Source organism: Triturus cristatus, chromosome 9 (genome assembly GCF_964204655.1).
Source record: "Triturus cristatus chromosome 9, aTriCri1.1, whole genome shotgun sequence".
Classification (NCBI taxonomy): domain Eukaryota; kingdom Metazoa; phylum Chordata; class Amphibia; order Caudata; family Salamandridae; genus Triturus; species Triturus cristatus.
The window spans coordinates 1,056,388,827-1,056,404,213 of record NC_140592.1 but is presented as its reverse complement, the minus strand read 5'-3'; the positions used below and the strand labels follow the sequence as shown (position 1 = coordinate 1,056,404,213).

The 15,387-nt window shown below is 44.5% G+C and overlaps 1 protein-coding gene across 1 annotated transcript in view; it reads right to left on the bottom strand.

Annotated features, from left to right (window-relative positions):
* The window catches only part of GEMIN2 (gem nuclear organelle associated protein 2), a 215,314-nt gene that overhangs the window by 126,012 nt on the left and 73,915 nt on the right, over positions 1–15,387 (bottom strand). The window contains exon 6 of the mRNA XM_085626925.1: positions 9,458–9,502. Within this exon, the coding sequence (XP_085483051.1) occupies positions 9,458–9,502 (45 nt within the window). The remainder of the gene's footprint in view (positions 1–9,457; positions 9,503–15,387) is intronic.

The window sequence follows — 15,387 nt, the reverse complement described above, 5'->3', positions numbered from 1 at the left end:
CTAATGTATTTAGGGTCACCGGGTGCAGGCTTATATTTCTTTTCAATCCTGGGGTTTAACACCCGGGCTCTTGTGGTGTCCTTGAAAATGTCTTTGGCAGGTTTCAGAACCCCTTTTAGCATGGGCAGAGTTTTGACAGTCCTTTCTGAAGATGCGAAAGTGTCAAGCAGGAAGTCCTCCTCAATGGCGTCAGAATGTAGCTCCACCCCAAGATGAGCAGCAGCCCGTTCGATGAGGGCATTAAATGCGGCCGTGTCCTCTGTAGGAGATGTTTTAATGTTGTAGAGTTGCGCATCCTGAGTATGTGGCGCGATACTGTGGTCTGTGGGGTCATCCCACGCCTGATCAGGGTCTTGTAGTGGTTCATCGGGATCTACGTCCCCGGGGTAGATGGTATCCTCCCCGCCATATTCCTGCATAGGGTCCGATTCGGAAGGGGTAGGAGAAAAGGACTGCGGATCTAAGTGTAGGGGATGGAAGTGTTCTTGTAGCACTGGTTCCTGTTCCGCCGGCAGCTTGCGTTTAAGAGGAATTTTGTATGGCACCTCTTCCCTGCCTGGCGTTATTTTGCGCTTGTGGAGCATTAACCTGCCAGTGTCGGCGTCGATAAATTGTGGCCCCGAAGAATCTTGTTCTGTTAGGCCAGTGGTGGTGGTGGACTGTGTGTGGAGGACACGTGTCCGAATTTGAAATAGTTTCGGTGCCGAGGCAGCCCAAATGTAATGTTGGTGGGCTCCGAGTGCACTCTACAGGGTGAGGTAGTGTTGGGACCCGAGGTAGAGTGGAGGGCTACCCGGTCACGGATGCGTTGGAGAGATGCAGAGACCTGCTGCACAGCAAACTGAGATGGTGGGCACCTTGGCAGTAGACGTCGAGGCCGACCCCGACTTTTTTGTCGGAAGGGGGTCACTGGTCTGAAGGGATGCATCGACAGTCGACGTAGTCGAGGACTTATTCGGCATTGGTGCTTTAGGCGTCGACGTACCCGAGGCGGCCATCTTGACTGCGGAGGTTACGGCCTTCGGTGTCGGCACCGAAGGTCTTGGTGCCTTGTGGTGCCCGAGGGCGCGCTTCTTCTGTGCGTCGACCGCGTCTGCTGCGGTGAGCTCGGCGCCGAAGTCTCTCTGTACGCGGTCGGAGCCGACAACTTTTTTCGGCGCCGGGGCAGTGGATTGTTTCGACGCCGTTGATCCGACCACCACCAGTTTCACTTTCGATTTTGAAGGGACTGGAGCGATGGATGTGTTTGGGTTTAACAACCCGGTCGTCTTTGGTAATAGTGGCTCTTGCATAGTGTTCGGGGCCGGGCCGGAAGGCGGGGCCGAGGAACCATGTATTAGGTCTTGGGTAAGGCCCGAAGGCGATCCCTCAACCGGAGCCTGATGACGATGTACAGTTTTGGCCTCCGTTTCGACGGATTGGCCTAGCTCTTCGGGAGAGCTGTCTTCTTCGGCCCCATAGGCTTCGTCGAAGTCCCCTACCTCGTCGACGGCTTCTTCATGTCGAAAGATCACTTCGTCATCGTTGTCCGATTGGGAACCATGTTCTGAAGCGCGGCTAGAGACTATTTCTTCCACGCTCTCGGCGTCCTCGGTGCCGAATATATTGGTGGGTGCGGGCGCTGCCTGCTGCGCCTCGAGCCTCGCTGCCCGTCGGTTCCGCAGAGTCTTCTTGGATCGGAACCGTGCACAGGCCATGCATTTCGATTCGTCGTGATCCGGCGAGAGACATTTATTACAGACTGGGTGGACGTCGATATGAGGGTACTTGGCGTGGCACAACGGACACCTCTTGAACTGAGTCCTCGATTCCATCGTCGATCGAGCGTCGAAGTTTGGATCAATTCGGTACGAAAGTTGGAAGAGGGTGTGGAGCACTAGAGCTAGTAGTCGACACCGAACGGTAACTGTACCGACGAAAACTATAGGCCTTTTGGCCTAAAACTAAGTATTCCGAAGTTGAGCTAAGATAGTTGCATCCGAACCCAATGGCGGAAAAAAACAATCTAAGGATGGAGAGGATGCCCATGCGCACTGTAGTCCAGGGGAGGAGCCACCTATCTCGTGAAACTTCGAAGACTCTTCCAGGACAACAATGTGCAATCATCCGGACCCAACACTAGGCGGCGATCTATGCACAGATATGAATTCAGCAGCCCACATGCCTCGAACATAGGTATTTACTAGAACCAATGGAGCCATATTTACCTTTGCCACAAGGCTAGGGAGTAGACCTCTCAAGAAACTAGTTAAGATCTATCAGGCCAAGTGCATCTCAAAGGTATCCTACTGGTGCGACATCTAGGGTAATGTGGCCACAAATGAATTACAAATTGTAAAAAACTATTCTTCAGATACCTGTTGTGTGTCCCCAAGAGCACTTCTAGTTATTGTGCACAGAAAGATCTGGGAGTCTAGTATCTTAGTGATCGCATAGCCCTCTGTCACCTGTTGAGCTGGATAAGGGCATGGACCAAGGAAGAACCTAGCCTGAACCGCTTAATATTTAGGGACTGTTTGTTACTTGGTCATGCTTTAAAAATTCCCTGGCTCAAGTATATCAGGGGCTCATTTTAAAGGATGGGATTAGTGAAGTTATTCTCTAACCCTGAGGGTATAAAGTGGCTTATAGATGTGAGAAGGAGCACTTTCTAGAATGGAACAAATTCTTAAGAAAGAAGGTTGAAGAAAAATAAAAACTCAGTTTTATAGTATGCGATACTAACTACGACCCAGGGTACGGAGACTTATTTAGCACTGATGAAAAACAAAGGTTGTTGCTTGTAAGATTTAGATTTAAGTTACAGCATCTGTCTCCAGAGGTTGCTTTGATCTTAAATCCCTGCCCCCCTGCGACTGCAACAATAGGTCTCCACATTATTAAGTTTTGTAAATTTTATACTGTGCCCAGTAGAATTTTCGTTGTTCCATTACTAAAAGATAAAGGCTTTTTACAAGTTCGTCCAGCCCTTCTGTTTTTACAGATGTTACCTGATGTGATCACACTTTCAAATGTTGTAGGCTTTTTACGAGCTAAAGCTACCCTCAGCAGTTCACAGGGAGATTAATTATGCTGCTAACTTGCTATGAATTTCTTAATGGACGCATTGTTTTTATGCACTGTTCTCATGTTTCAGATGTAGGCTTTTATGGTTTTAAGTGCAACTGAATAAAATGTTATTCATCGATTAGACATTATATTCCCAACTAGCTTGCATAATGGACAACATCACATAAAAAAACTCCTAAAAATACCTGGGAGACTTCCAACCAACAATTTAACTAGAACTGAACAAGCACTGGCAATACCAATTGGTCTGGTTTCAAACGAATGTTGTATGGTAATGTGAAGAATTACAGAAGTGACAGCATGGTAATATCAAGGAGAGGAGTTGGCCTAACTGCTAGGGCGGTCAACCTCAAATCTGGGGAACCGGGTTAAAGTCTCGGCAAGGACGTGCAACATCCTGTGATTCTACGCAAATCATTTGATCTCCCTGTGCCTAATAAAACTCAGTAAAAAAAAAATGTGTTTATTTGTGTGGAAGCAAAGATCTGCAGAATAATATTGGTGTAGATTAGGGTAGGTTAAAAGGTAAGGTGTCAGTTGAACTGTCAAGCCAGACCTAAATAAACATGTAGGTTAATGACTGCCCTCCTCTCATCTGTGCTGTGGCCAGAGAAAAACACCTGGCATTATTTTAGTTATCAAAGCCAGATTACTAACATTACAATATCATGTGTGTCCCCTCGAAAGTTCAAGCTCAGGCAGCTAGATGAATAAACAAAATGATCACAGCTGTCTGGCGGGCACACATACTTTTGTGGAAGCACATAACATCTGCCCAATCAATATATATACTCCTGGTTCTCAACATGTGGACAGAGACCCTCTCCTTGTGATTATGGTCTTGCTTGACAGAGTAGCGATCACCAGACATTTATGTGACTAACAGTACCTTCGTCATTTACATCTTCCTCTGCCCTGAAACAAAATGTGTGTTGATAGCACAATACGACCTTTAAAAATGAGAATACAAGAACATTCCAGTTCAGCCATAAATCAGACCTAAGACTGCTCGTAATAGAGCACTTCATGTACAACCATGAACACAATCTGACATTCACCTTCTTTGGATTGCGACATATCAGTAAAATTCCTTGAGGTGTCAAAGAGGAACATGAGAGAGAACTAATTCTCACACTAGAGCCACTCACTCTAGAGCCACCAAACAAGGGCTCAATAAGGATGCAAAAATGAACAAATGGCCTCCGTAATCCTCTCCGTATCACCGAACAATCTACTAAATCTAGACTCTGAATACTGGTAGTACTACAATATTCCACAAATACCATCCCCAGTCCTCCTGGGAATAGATCGCAGCAAATAAAAATGCATACAGCATACAATGCTGACATATTGAGGTCTAGCACACCTCAATATATATTAAAAGTTATATTGGAATCTCAGAACTAACAGTGGTTCCCATTCTCTGCCTGCATATATGTACAGATATTACAGTATCTACATATGGGACAATACATCTGCATAAATTTACTTATGTGATACAAAAGAGACTCAGAACTGGTATTTCATTTAGTCAGAATTGTTTATTGCAACCATAAACTATGTATTGTCTTGAGCTCTGATCTTGCCATATGTAAATACTCACAAAATGGTTGAGTAGGACTTTGTTTTTTGTTCCTATTTTCATATAATCAATGTACCTTCATACCATCAATTTTGCAAAGGTACGACTCCATTATGTGTAACACATTTGACATAGCATGGTGGAACACCAATATCTATAGGTTGTCTGAACAAATCTAAAGGTGTCCTCTAGCTTCAACTAAAACTACAATTAACACAACCCTAAAGCATTATTATTATACTCCCATGAATGGCAATGAACCAATATCCGCCGCCGCCAAGATACACAGATTGAAAGAACACCCTTCCATATAACTTGTGACATACTTCACTCTTCCAAGACGGCAGCTCAGTCACACCTTAACATGATTACCACACAAATATGATGACATAATATTGTGAGCCCCTCAGACCGGTCATTGTAGGAAGCTGGCTTTGCATATACTATACCAAAGTGAGGTATAGTGTGCACTAAGTCCAGTGGATCCGAAAAGGTAGGCAGAGGTAAAGTAGATAGCACCTCACTCTCTATTTGTGGTGGTGTGGTCGAACAGTAAGGCCTTGTGAGAGGACAGTGTTAAGCATTTGTTGTACACACTCAGCAAATTAATTCACACACTCGAAGAATGAACTTGTGTATGGTCTGTTCACGGATTTTACCCCCTTCTTCCTTAACAGGATCCCTCCCTGTCAAGTTTGATATAGGGATGAAAATCTGCACCCCAAAGGGCAAAGGCCAACAAGGGGCCACAGCTGACGTGAGTCACTACAACGATGTTCCAGTCGTCAAATAGAACCAGATGGTGTTCAAGAGGACTGAGATCGAAAACAATACTGACGAGAATTAGGTATAGGTTGAGAAAACTATGCAGTGTTGAACCGGAGCAGAGAAGCAGACGTCCAAACCAGACCGTGGAAGAATGAAATGTAACAATGGAGTTGATGACATGCGCAATACCAGGAAGAGGAGGAATCACTTCCTCATGACTCAAAAGACTTCTTCGAAGAAAAACAACTTGAGCACATCCGAGCCCAACACTAAATGCTAAGCATGTGTGGCTAAAGCCACACATGCCTAAAAAATTTATATACATCTCCCCCTTATAGAGCTTTTTCTTTGCTCTCTACCAGGTAAGCCCTGATATTCTGGCACCTGCTTGTGCTTTGACATTAGACCACAGGATTCAGGCACTTCACGTCAAAGAAACCTGGTCTACCTTGCCAAATTCTGTTGACTTACTCTATCGGATCATTCTATAATTTCTCCAGGTATGCAATATGTATTCTTTTTAAAATCCAAAATATAGCTCCCATTAAAGGCCTATCCCAAGTCAGTTTTCTTTTCTTTATTCACTCACCCCATGCAGGTTGATACGCTCACACCTATTCACCTTAATCCATACCTTCAATAAAGATACATACATAACTAAACTGCTGTAATGTCAGCAACTGGACATACACTGAAGCCCAAACCACAATACTAGCAGCCGCTTAATCTTTCTAACAGTTATCTACACTCATTCTGGTACCTTCTCACAATTGACAAGGGTATCTCAACGCATGACCCATTGGAATGCGGTTTCTTTATTTACCGTTTTAGACCAGACCAGGCTTTGAGCAAATGATAAGAACTGGGACCATATCATAACTCCCTTTCTGTCTTGCGTCATCTCAATCCACAGCATTACCCTTGTTGAGTTCTCTCTGTGCTAATCATATACATAGCACCACTACTCACCTGAACTTTGGATGTATAAACAAAGTCAATACACCCAGGGCCTTATCTTGTCAGACCATTATTAATTTCACAAGCTTTCCCACTATTCATCTTTTTTGCCCTGAATGTTCGGAGTGCCTCACAGAGTGGACATCTCTAGTGTGTACACGTGTTCTAGGTCTAAGAAAAAATAAACTGAAAAATAACAAAGTCAATATAAGTACCACTTAGAGGTGTAAAAGTCACATGTTATTTACAGAGAAACAACAGCTGCATGACTCCAAACAATCTCTCATCATAAAGAAGGCCCTTAGGCTCCAGATGCCTTTACTGAGCCCGGTGCTCTGGAGCATAACCCTGTCCCTCCGAGCACTGATCACCACAGGAGAGGCACTGTTGGAAGGGGGCAAACGGGTGGGTAGAAAGCCCACAGATGCTAGATTTTAAAAAGCCATGGGGTTAGACCATCCTGGTATTAAGCCACACCCTCCACCCACACAAGTATGGTACCATTTTATTGGGAAAATTGTAGGAACACATTAGTAGAAAATCCAAATTCAGAGCTGTACAAATATTCAAGAACAGAATATCTTGGCCACATTTAAAAAAATGCATAGGTTTCCTTCGTAACCTTTTTCAGTCATTAGATTTTACCATAAGAATAGATTTCTGTTCTGTACGCAATGACAAAATACAAGCTGCAGCTCAGTGGATTACTTTGAGTATTACAATTTTTGAACAACCAACAAACACTACATATTCTTATAATCACAAGAGGCTGACTGACATAATGGTAGATCACTTTGGTTAATAGGCCACTGGGGCAAGAAATTACAGATGAATACATTGTCACCCATTTTAATTTTTCCTTACTTTCATCAGATTTTGAATTTTAGGATTAGTTTCTTTGGGAAAACCATGAACGAACAACCCAAACTACCCCTCGTTGAATTCAGACTTTTGTCTACCTTTCAGAAGTGTACAGCTTTCTGGGTTCACCCATGGGTTTCATACCAGTTTCCACCTTCATCTTGATGTCACAAGTATCATGTGCTGCTTTTTTGTGTTAAGCACTTACACTTTTTGTAAATATATTTGATTGATTTTTCATGTATGTGCGTCAAACTGGTATAAAATCAGCAAGTAATTGTGACTTAGGACCGTCCCTCAGCATGGGACTCTTAACCAACAGATTGGTAGAAAACCTTGGACTATGTTCCCCATGAATGCCAGCAATAGTTACTACTGTATAGTAGTGCATGTCAGTGGCCACTTGTTTAAACTAAAATTCGTTTAACTTTCAACAATCCCATCCAAACATTGTAGAGATTATGTTTGGCACTCACACTTGTCACCAAAATTCCCAGTTTATCTCCAGGCAGAGACCCCCTAAATCCTAGTTAAATGTGATTGGAACAGGATTGTAAGGTTTGGGAGATAGAGATGAGCCAAGCTGGGCCTCTGACTTATATCATGTGGTTTCCATATATACACATATCCACGAGCTACCTGACCTCTCAGAGACTTTGGATTCTATAGGGGCGATGGGGAAGTGGACATGTCCAAGCTCTATGAGCAAGTGTAATGTGGAATGGGTGCAGGGGCTTGTCCCGCGGAGGATGTCAATGGGGAGGTAGGTCCTATGAACTGCTGTCAAAACCAGTATGGAGTTGAACCAGGTCTATGCTGTTTCAGTGGGGTGCATCACTGTAGAGATATGGGCCCTCCAATCCTCAGCCACTGTGGGCCCATCGTCTGGGGTTGCGTCAGACCTCGATTGCACAGGGCTGTTTACTGCCCTTGCTATGTATTGATGCACAAGGGTTCGTGATGTATGTGGTGGAGAAGGTAAACAACGTTTACCACAAAACTTTTTCCCCGCAGGGAATTACAACGCGGTCGTTACAACGACCGGGTTTTAATTCCGCATACCATTACTCCGCAAGTCAGAACTACGACTTGTGGAGGGGGAGAAGGTGTTGGATTTAAAATCCAACACCTTCCCTAATGTCCGCACAGATTGGAGTTGGAATAATAAATTAGACTATTCCAACATCCAGCACCCCGGAATGCGGAATTACAACGCGGTCGTTGTAACGAAAGCGTTGCAATTCCCTGCGGAGAAAAATAATGCAGGATAACGAGGCAAATTCGGTGGAGAAACAGTGTGTACTCTATAAGGCCTTGTGTAGTGGTTTGCTTGGGATTGAGCTTTCCTAATCTTTTAGTTATGGGATCAGCTATATTGTCTGTCTCATTTAGGAACTTAAATCCTTCCTGGGCATCTACATTTATTCATGCTGCACGTTTGTTACTGTAATATCTATGTAAGCATTTCTTTATCTCCCAGTTTTGGGGAACCTGAACCAAATTCACACAATTGAAAAAATCTCAAGAAAATAAGAGATGGAAGAACATTTCATAATGAAATACGAACACATTAAATGCACGGCACACATTTTAGTTTTGGAAGGAAGTGATATTTCCATCATCAGACTGAAGAACAATTATCGTTCTCATGACAACAAAGGTACACAAAAAATAAAGAACCTAGGGCCGAATTTAGCGTTTGGCAGAAGAAGTAGTGTCCTTTGACATGGTGGAGGATGTTACCTCCACAATCTCAACAGTACTCTGCTCGCTAACTTTAGAGATGACCGCCGACCCATGTGTCATTTTTGTACATTGAAGGCAACTGCTCTCACAGCAGTTCCTTTCAATGTACTAAAAGTGGGGTGGAAGGGCGCTGTCTGTTTTGAGGGTAGTCAACCAAACTCTTGACATCTTTCTATGTTTTTACAAAAACAAATTCTCAAAGCAGGAATTTGTTTCTCAAACATAAAAAAACTATGAGAACTGGACAGAGTTTTCTCCCGTAGTGTGAGGGTCATTGTTCTTTTCCTGTCCCTCATCACCATGTGCATCCTGGCAGTGACAAAACGGGGATTTTTTTTTTTTTAACCTAATCTCCAAATCAGGCTCCTAGTTACAAAACGTACAACACAATTGGGCTGGCGGCTTTACAAGAAAAATGCTTATAAAAAAAAGGGAACCATTTAAATTATTTTTATAAATAAATAGATCGATTACCTGACTCATTCTGCTAACAATGCTCAGCAAAGGAGGAAAGCCAACCTAGGAAACGAAATGTTGCATTAGAAAAAACACAGAATAACACAAAAACGTGTTTTTAACAAGTACTGTTGCCTAAGCTTAAATATCTGAAGGAAGTTTTGGATAGGAGGTGAGCAAGAAGTAAAACAAATAAAGAAAAAAAAAAATTGTAATATTTCAGGACTACTGCGACATTCACAAACTATTTTCTATTTACGAGTAACAGTGGTACACACAATTCTGTCAATTTTAAACTTCTACACATGTTGCATATTTATCTCCAATTTAGTGTGTCTATAATAGGAGGAGGGGTTCCTTTGTTATCTTTTTAAGTTTTCTATACTGTGCTAGGAAAGGTTTACCTCAAGCTCTCTCCAGGGTGTTGTCCAGGTTTTCATAAGGACGTAAATCTAATTCGCTCCACACCTAAAGCCTAGGTTACCATTTTCAAATAGTATTTTTTTTTAAATAGTTAAGTAAAACATTTTAAAAAATGTACATATCCAAGATACCATCTTTTGAGATAGATTTAAAAGTTCAACATGAATTTTCAGTGACCTTGTAAAGCTGTGAATGTGAACTCATCTGCAACACTAGATGGATCAGAGGACTAAGATGGTTTTCTGAACCGTGCTATGTCAGCACGAGAAAAGTCACAAAAGAAAGTACTTCTTGGTGCATGACGGCACCCAGTAGCTCTGACAGATCCATTTTCAAGCGATTTAGAACTTCCAGAGACTCAAAAGCAAAGTTACAGTGAGGGGTTTTCATTTTCAATAATTGAGCTTTACAAAAAGATGGACGTTACTATTCTACTAAAACCATTACCAACCCCCCACACCCCTCCTCTTACCTGCTTAGACCTCCATCTTTTCTTGCATTACCATTCACCCCCAGTAATCACTCCCAAATTCTTCTTCTATCGCTTTGTCCGGCGCTCGTATTGCTCCGTTTCCACAGGCTGTCAGCTACACAAAAGGGCACTCGAGAATGTTCAGTATATGGAGATACTGGGACACGCAAAGCCCCTGAAATCCATGGCTAGGATTGCAATAACTAGACTGGACTGCCTCGTATATTCTTTTTCCCCTCCCCTGTGCCATCAGGCTTACTTTCTCCACATCTAAAATTCACCATACATTTTCCAGCTACACGCCTTAGTGGCAAATGTCACCCTGCACCAATCCGTCTAAATGACTTCTTTTGCCAATACGACACGAGTGATATGATAAAGCCAAACTGTTCATGCAGGACATACGATGCCTGCTAAGGATTATTTACGAGAACCTCCACTTGCACAGCACACGTTCCCCAGCAGTGTTTTCATCTATTGTTCGAGTTCCCTTTTGCGAGAACTTTATCATCTTAGGACAGGACTATAGTATGCAAGTGACCATGTTCCCTCAAATCCCCTCCAGCAGGTGTTCTCTCGAAAGAGGTCTATAATGTGTAGTATCATTCATACAGAGTGGCAGGCAAGGTTGTTTGCTCTTACAAATATATTAATGCCATATGTGCTAGTCTAATTGTTTTCCTATCCCTCTCAATCATTCCGAGAAGCTGGTTTCGATGCCCCTCTTGTTAATATCTCAGCCAAAAAATACTGCATAAATACCACACCCTACATTTTAAATTAGTAAGCTTTCTTGTGGCCCTGCATTCACCAAAGTATTCTGGAATTGTTCCTCTTGCACACCAAATCCACTTTCATTTGATTGAACATTTTGACCAATTCCCAGACTAGCTCTCCCACACTTTTAGGTAACGGTTTCCCATTACGAAGATCACTGTGACTTCTGGATTTTCATAAGTGGAGTAAAGGGAAATGAGAACGATAGCAGAGCTATGCACGATCCAGCTTGGTCCACAGCTCAAGTATCGCTCCTGTCACTGGGTGAGTTAAGCTTGGGCGGTCTAGGATTCTTGTGGAGTCGCAGCACCTCTCATGCAGGAAACCTCACCAGTTTCTTTTCTCATCCAATCTATGAGGAAGTGTAGTTGTGCCTCCTGATAGTACCTTAAGAGTATGGGTATCCCATACCTTCCTTGACATTAAGATGCGCTGTACATTCCGTTATCCTCGCTCTCCATCTTTGCCAGATGCAGTCCAAACATCTATTTAAGTTTCCACACCGCTGGCCCTGGTCTGGATACTTGCCTGCTGAAGCTAATGTTTAATGTTAATACCCTTTTTATTTTGCTCCTGTTGCTTGCCATTTCAGTTTACATTACTTGACCTCCCTAGGGCATAATTGTGCACAATGGCAACTCTTTTTGCACTGGAGAGGTAGGTGGTAGTCTTCTCCAGGCCATGTATGTTGGGATTTCTGCTCTCCTTACTCAGTCTTACTGGGACTGTGTTGGTGTCGGCCAATATACTCTATGGGTGAATCAAGCCAAATCTCTTTGGAAGACGCAGAGGTTACAGGGCAAACTCATGCTTTATATGCATCCACTCCCAGTCTGGATCTGGAAGTGCGGCAAACCAGCTCAGCTGTGAAACAATGAGAGGCAGTTAGCACCGGCCCTTAGTATCAGCTTCACCTGTAAGTTGTACTTGTTGTGTGACTAAGTGGGAGCCCTGCTCTCTGATGTCCTGCTACTGCCTTGTTCTTCCCCTCCCTCCGCCGGTAGATTGTAAAGCTTGTGCCGACATCTTAATGCAAATGCGTTTGTCAGTGGGCTTCTCCCACTATCTGTTGCTGCTGTCCACTTGCTTTCCCTACTTGACAACTACCAATTACTCAAGGCTGGGTCATTCTGCAAGCCCTCTGTTTACCATGGGCTAGTGCCACTGGTAAACAGTTGCAAGTGTGTAATATCTCCACACACCCTCTAAGCTTCAAGAGCTGTGGGTAAGCACTCCATGTCAGTTGAAAATAGCCTACCCTCTGGTGCACACACTTCGCCGGTATCCCCAGGGTGCTTAAGTGCACCCCCTTTAACCTCCCAGCCACTTTCCTGAGACTGAGGTGAGAATATGAGCCAGACAGCAACAGAAAAACAAAAAAACACAAAGTGGGACTTTGACCATTTTCTCTTACTTTTCTGTTGACATTTGAGTTTGTTTCTCAGTGAGGCATGGACAGGAAGACAACGGGCTCCTTATTTTGTGTAGGTGCTCACCTTATTTTCCATACTTGTTGACCAGTAACAGCTAAATACCCCTTTAATTAGGGGCTCTCAGCTCAGACTAATGATTGCAAGGGAAGGGAATCAACACCAGTTAATGGCTGCAGCAGCAATCATTAATGTTTAATTAATGTCTGAAAGAGGGAAGCAGAACCATGTTATGAACAATGGTTTGTATATGAGAGAGCAATAGATGAAGAATACTAGAAAGACCGTAAAACGTGAATAAAATGGACAATGAATTACTTTATTACACAACGTTTCAATGAGAACTGTGACAGTGTGTTAAACATTAGATGGTTTGTATTTTCTCAATCTTGGGAATATACATGTATGCACCAGTGCCCAATCTAAACTTTACTTCTTGGCATCTCAAGAAGCCACCCTCCACTACATATTTTCAATTAGGAAGCAAGCACTATTTTGCACTAACTATTGAATGCAGTCTGGACCCACATTCAGTAATGGAAATGAGATAGGTGGTCTCAGGTCAGCTAGCCAATAGACAGGATCACATCAGATCCTACGCCACACCATCCAACCCAAAGGTTTAGAATGTTGGGAAGCCAGCTCAGAGTTGGCAGTTGGAGTAGGCAGTTGGCACCTGACTGGAGAGGAGAGAGGACAGAGAAACAGAAGGAGGAAGGAGTAAGGCAGCAGGGGTGGAAACTTGTGCCTGGAGTGGGGTCCAGAAACCCACCCTTGATACTAGTCCCTACTGACCAAGCCCAGCCTAAAGCCCTGTGTGGGATAAAGACCAGAAAATCATCTTAAGGACCTGAACAGCCGGAACAGGCCTTAAAGGAGAAGAACAGCAAGTTCCTGACCTGTTTGGTGGAATCCTCCTGGAGACCCGACGTCGAGAAGCCTGGAGACCTGGAGCCCGAGGTGGAGAAGCGGCGCTGACAGAAGGCAGACGTCGTACCCGGAGCCGCTAGAGGTCGAGTGAGGGCGCCGACGGAGGTCGTGGAGAGACACCGGAGGTCGAGTAGAAGTCACCTGAGGTCGAGGTGAGGCGTCAACGGGGGAGTGAAGTCCGCCCTCCGGAGTCGCCGGAAGCTGAAGTAAAGCGCGCCGGAGGTCGGGAGTGGAGGTCGCACTCCGGAGTCGCCTGAGGTCGAGGCGAAGCGCGCAGGAGGTCGGGAGTGGAGATCGCACTCCGGAGTCGCCGGAACCCGAAGTGGAGCCGACGGAGGTCGGGAGTGGAGGTCGCACTCCGGAGTCGCCCGGAAGCGGGGGAACCGTGACCCTGTGACGCCGGAACACGACAACGAGCCGAGGCCGCCCAGCGACATCCATCCGGAGCCGCCTCGCGGCATCGACCCGGCGTCAGGTAAAGCAGATCGACGCAACAACGAACCGAGGCCGGCCAGCGACATCGAATCGGAGCCGCCTCACGGCATCGACACGGCGTCAAGTGGAACAGATCGACGCGACATCGAACCGGAGCCGCCCAGCGACGTCGACCCGGCGCCGAGCGGAGCCGAACTTCGTGAAAAGGGCAGTAAGTGGTAGAAAGGGCATCTGAGGCCCTGTGGAGCCCTAAAAGACCATTCTTAGGGCTAGAGGGGTGTTAGGATCAACCTGAGAGTGCTAGGGGGTGAACTGAGACTGGTGCAGGGACCTGTGTGAGGGACTGTGTAGTTGGAAGAATCAGAACCTTAGGTTTCCCTCATTCTACCTCAGCTTAGGCCCCAGCCTTGACCACTCTAGGTGGGACATCCCCAGGCCACCCCAGTGACCATAAGCTGTACTTGGGCATGGTATAATCAATCTACCTCATAAATGTGATCTGATTTGCAATTGTTTGATTGCTTATATTATTTATTGAAGGTGTTTTATTTATTGTCTGACCGTATTTATTCCTGCCTTGTATTTATTGTCTGACAGTATTTATTTGCCCTATGTATTTATCGCACCTCTATTTATTCCTTGTGTATTTATGACCTAATCCTATTTATTGCACCTGCAAAGTGTTATTTAATTGACCTGCTATTTCTGAAGAAAATCCTTTTGTATTGTATGTGTGTCATAACCCTGCAACTAAGAGAAAAATTAAGATAAACACAAAGATTCTTTCATAAATTTTTACGGTGTAGAGTCGTTTTTGGAACGGATGAACGCATGGTTATTGTGAGGGTGTGACGTACGCTTAACACGGTGCCTGACCCCCGACCGCTCGAGCCAAGCTACCCCTTGTGTTGGGAAAAACCGGGTGACTGCTAACCCGGTTGCCCGGGGTTTTCTAACAATCAGAATAAACAGAATAATCATGTAGCACAGTTCATAGGGCAGGTTTACCACAATATAAAATAGGAATACAAAGGACACCTCGGCATAAACATTAGGCCTGTGTATGCAAAGTTGCAGTCTCTTCATTTACCAGGTTCAGGGCATAGTGTTTCATCCAGCATCCCCAGATCTTAAAGAGCTTGCGTGGGCACCCTCTGCTCTTGTAAGTTACCTTCTCTACAACCATATGGAGATCCATCCCAAGCCCTCCACTCCTGCAGTGACAGAATCTCAGGGGCACCCCAGGGCCACATCCCTCATCTCCACCACCAGATCCAAATTACAAAAAAGAAGTTTGGCCCGTGGGACATCCACATCCGGTGGTATACACAGGAAAATATAGTTAGGCTCCAGCTTCTCCGTCATTGATTGGCCATCTGTTTCATTTTTATTTCCAACCCCAAGCAAGAGCCTACACTTGAAGGAGGATAACCCCAACTCCTTGGAATCTTCACCCCCAAGCATTCCAACTTCTGTACCTT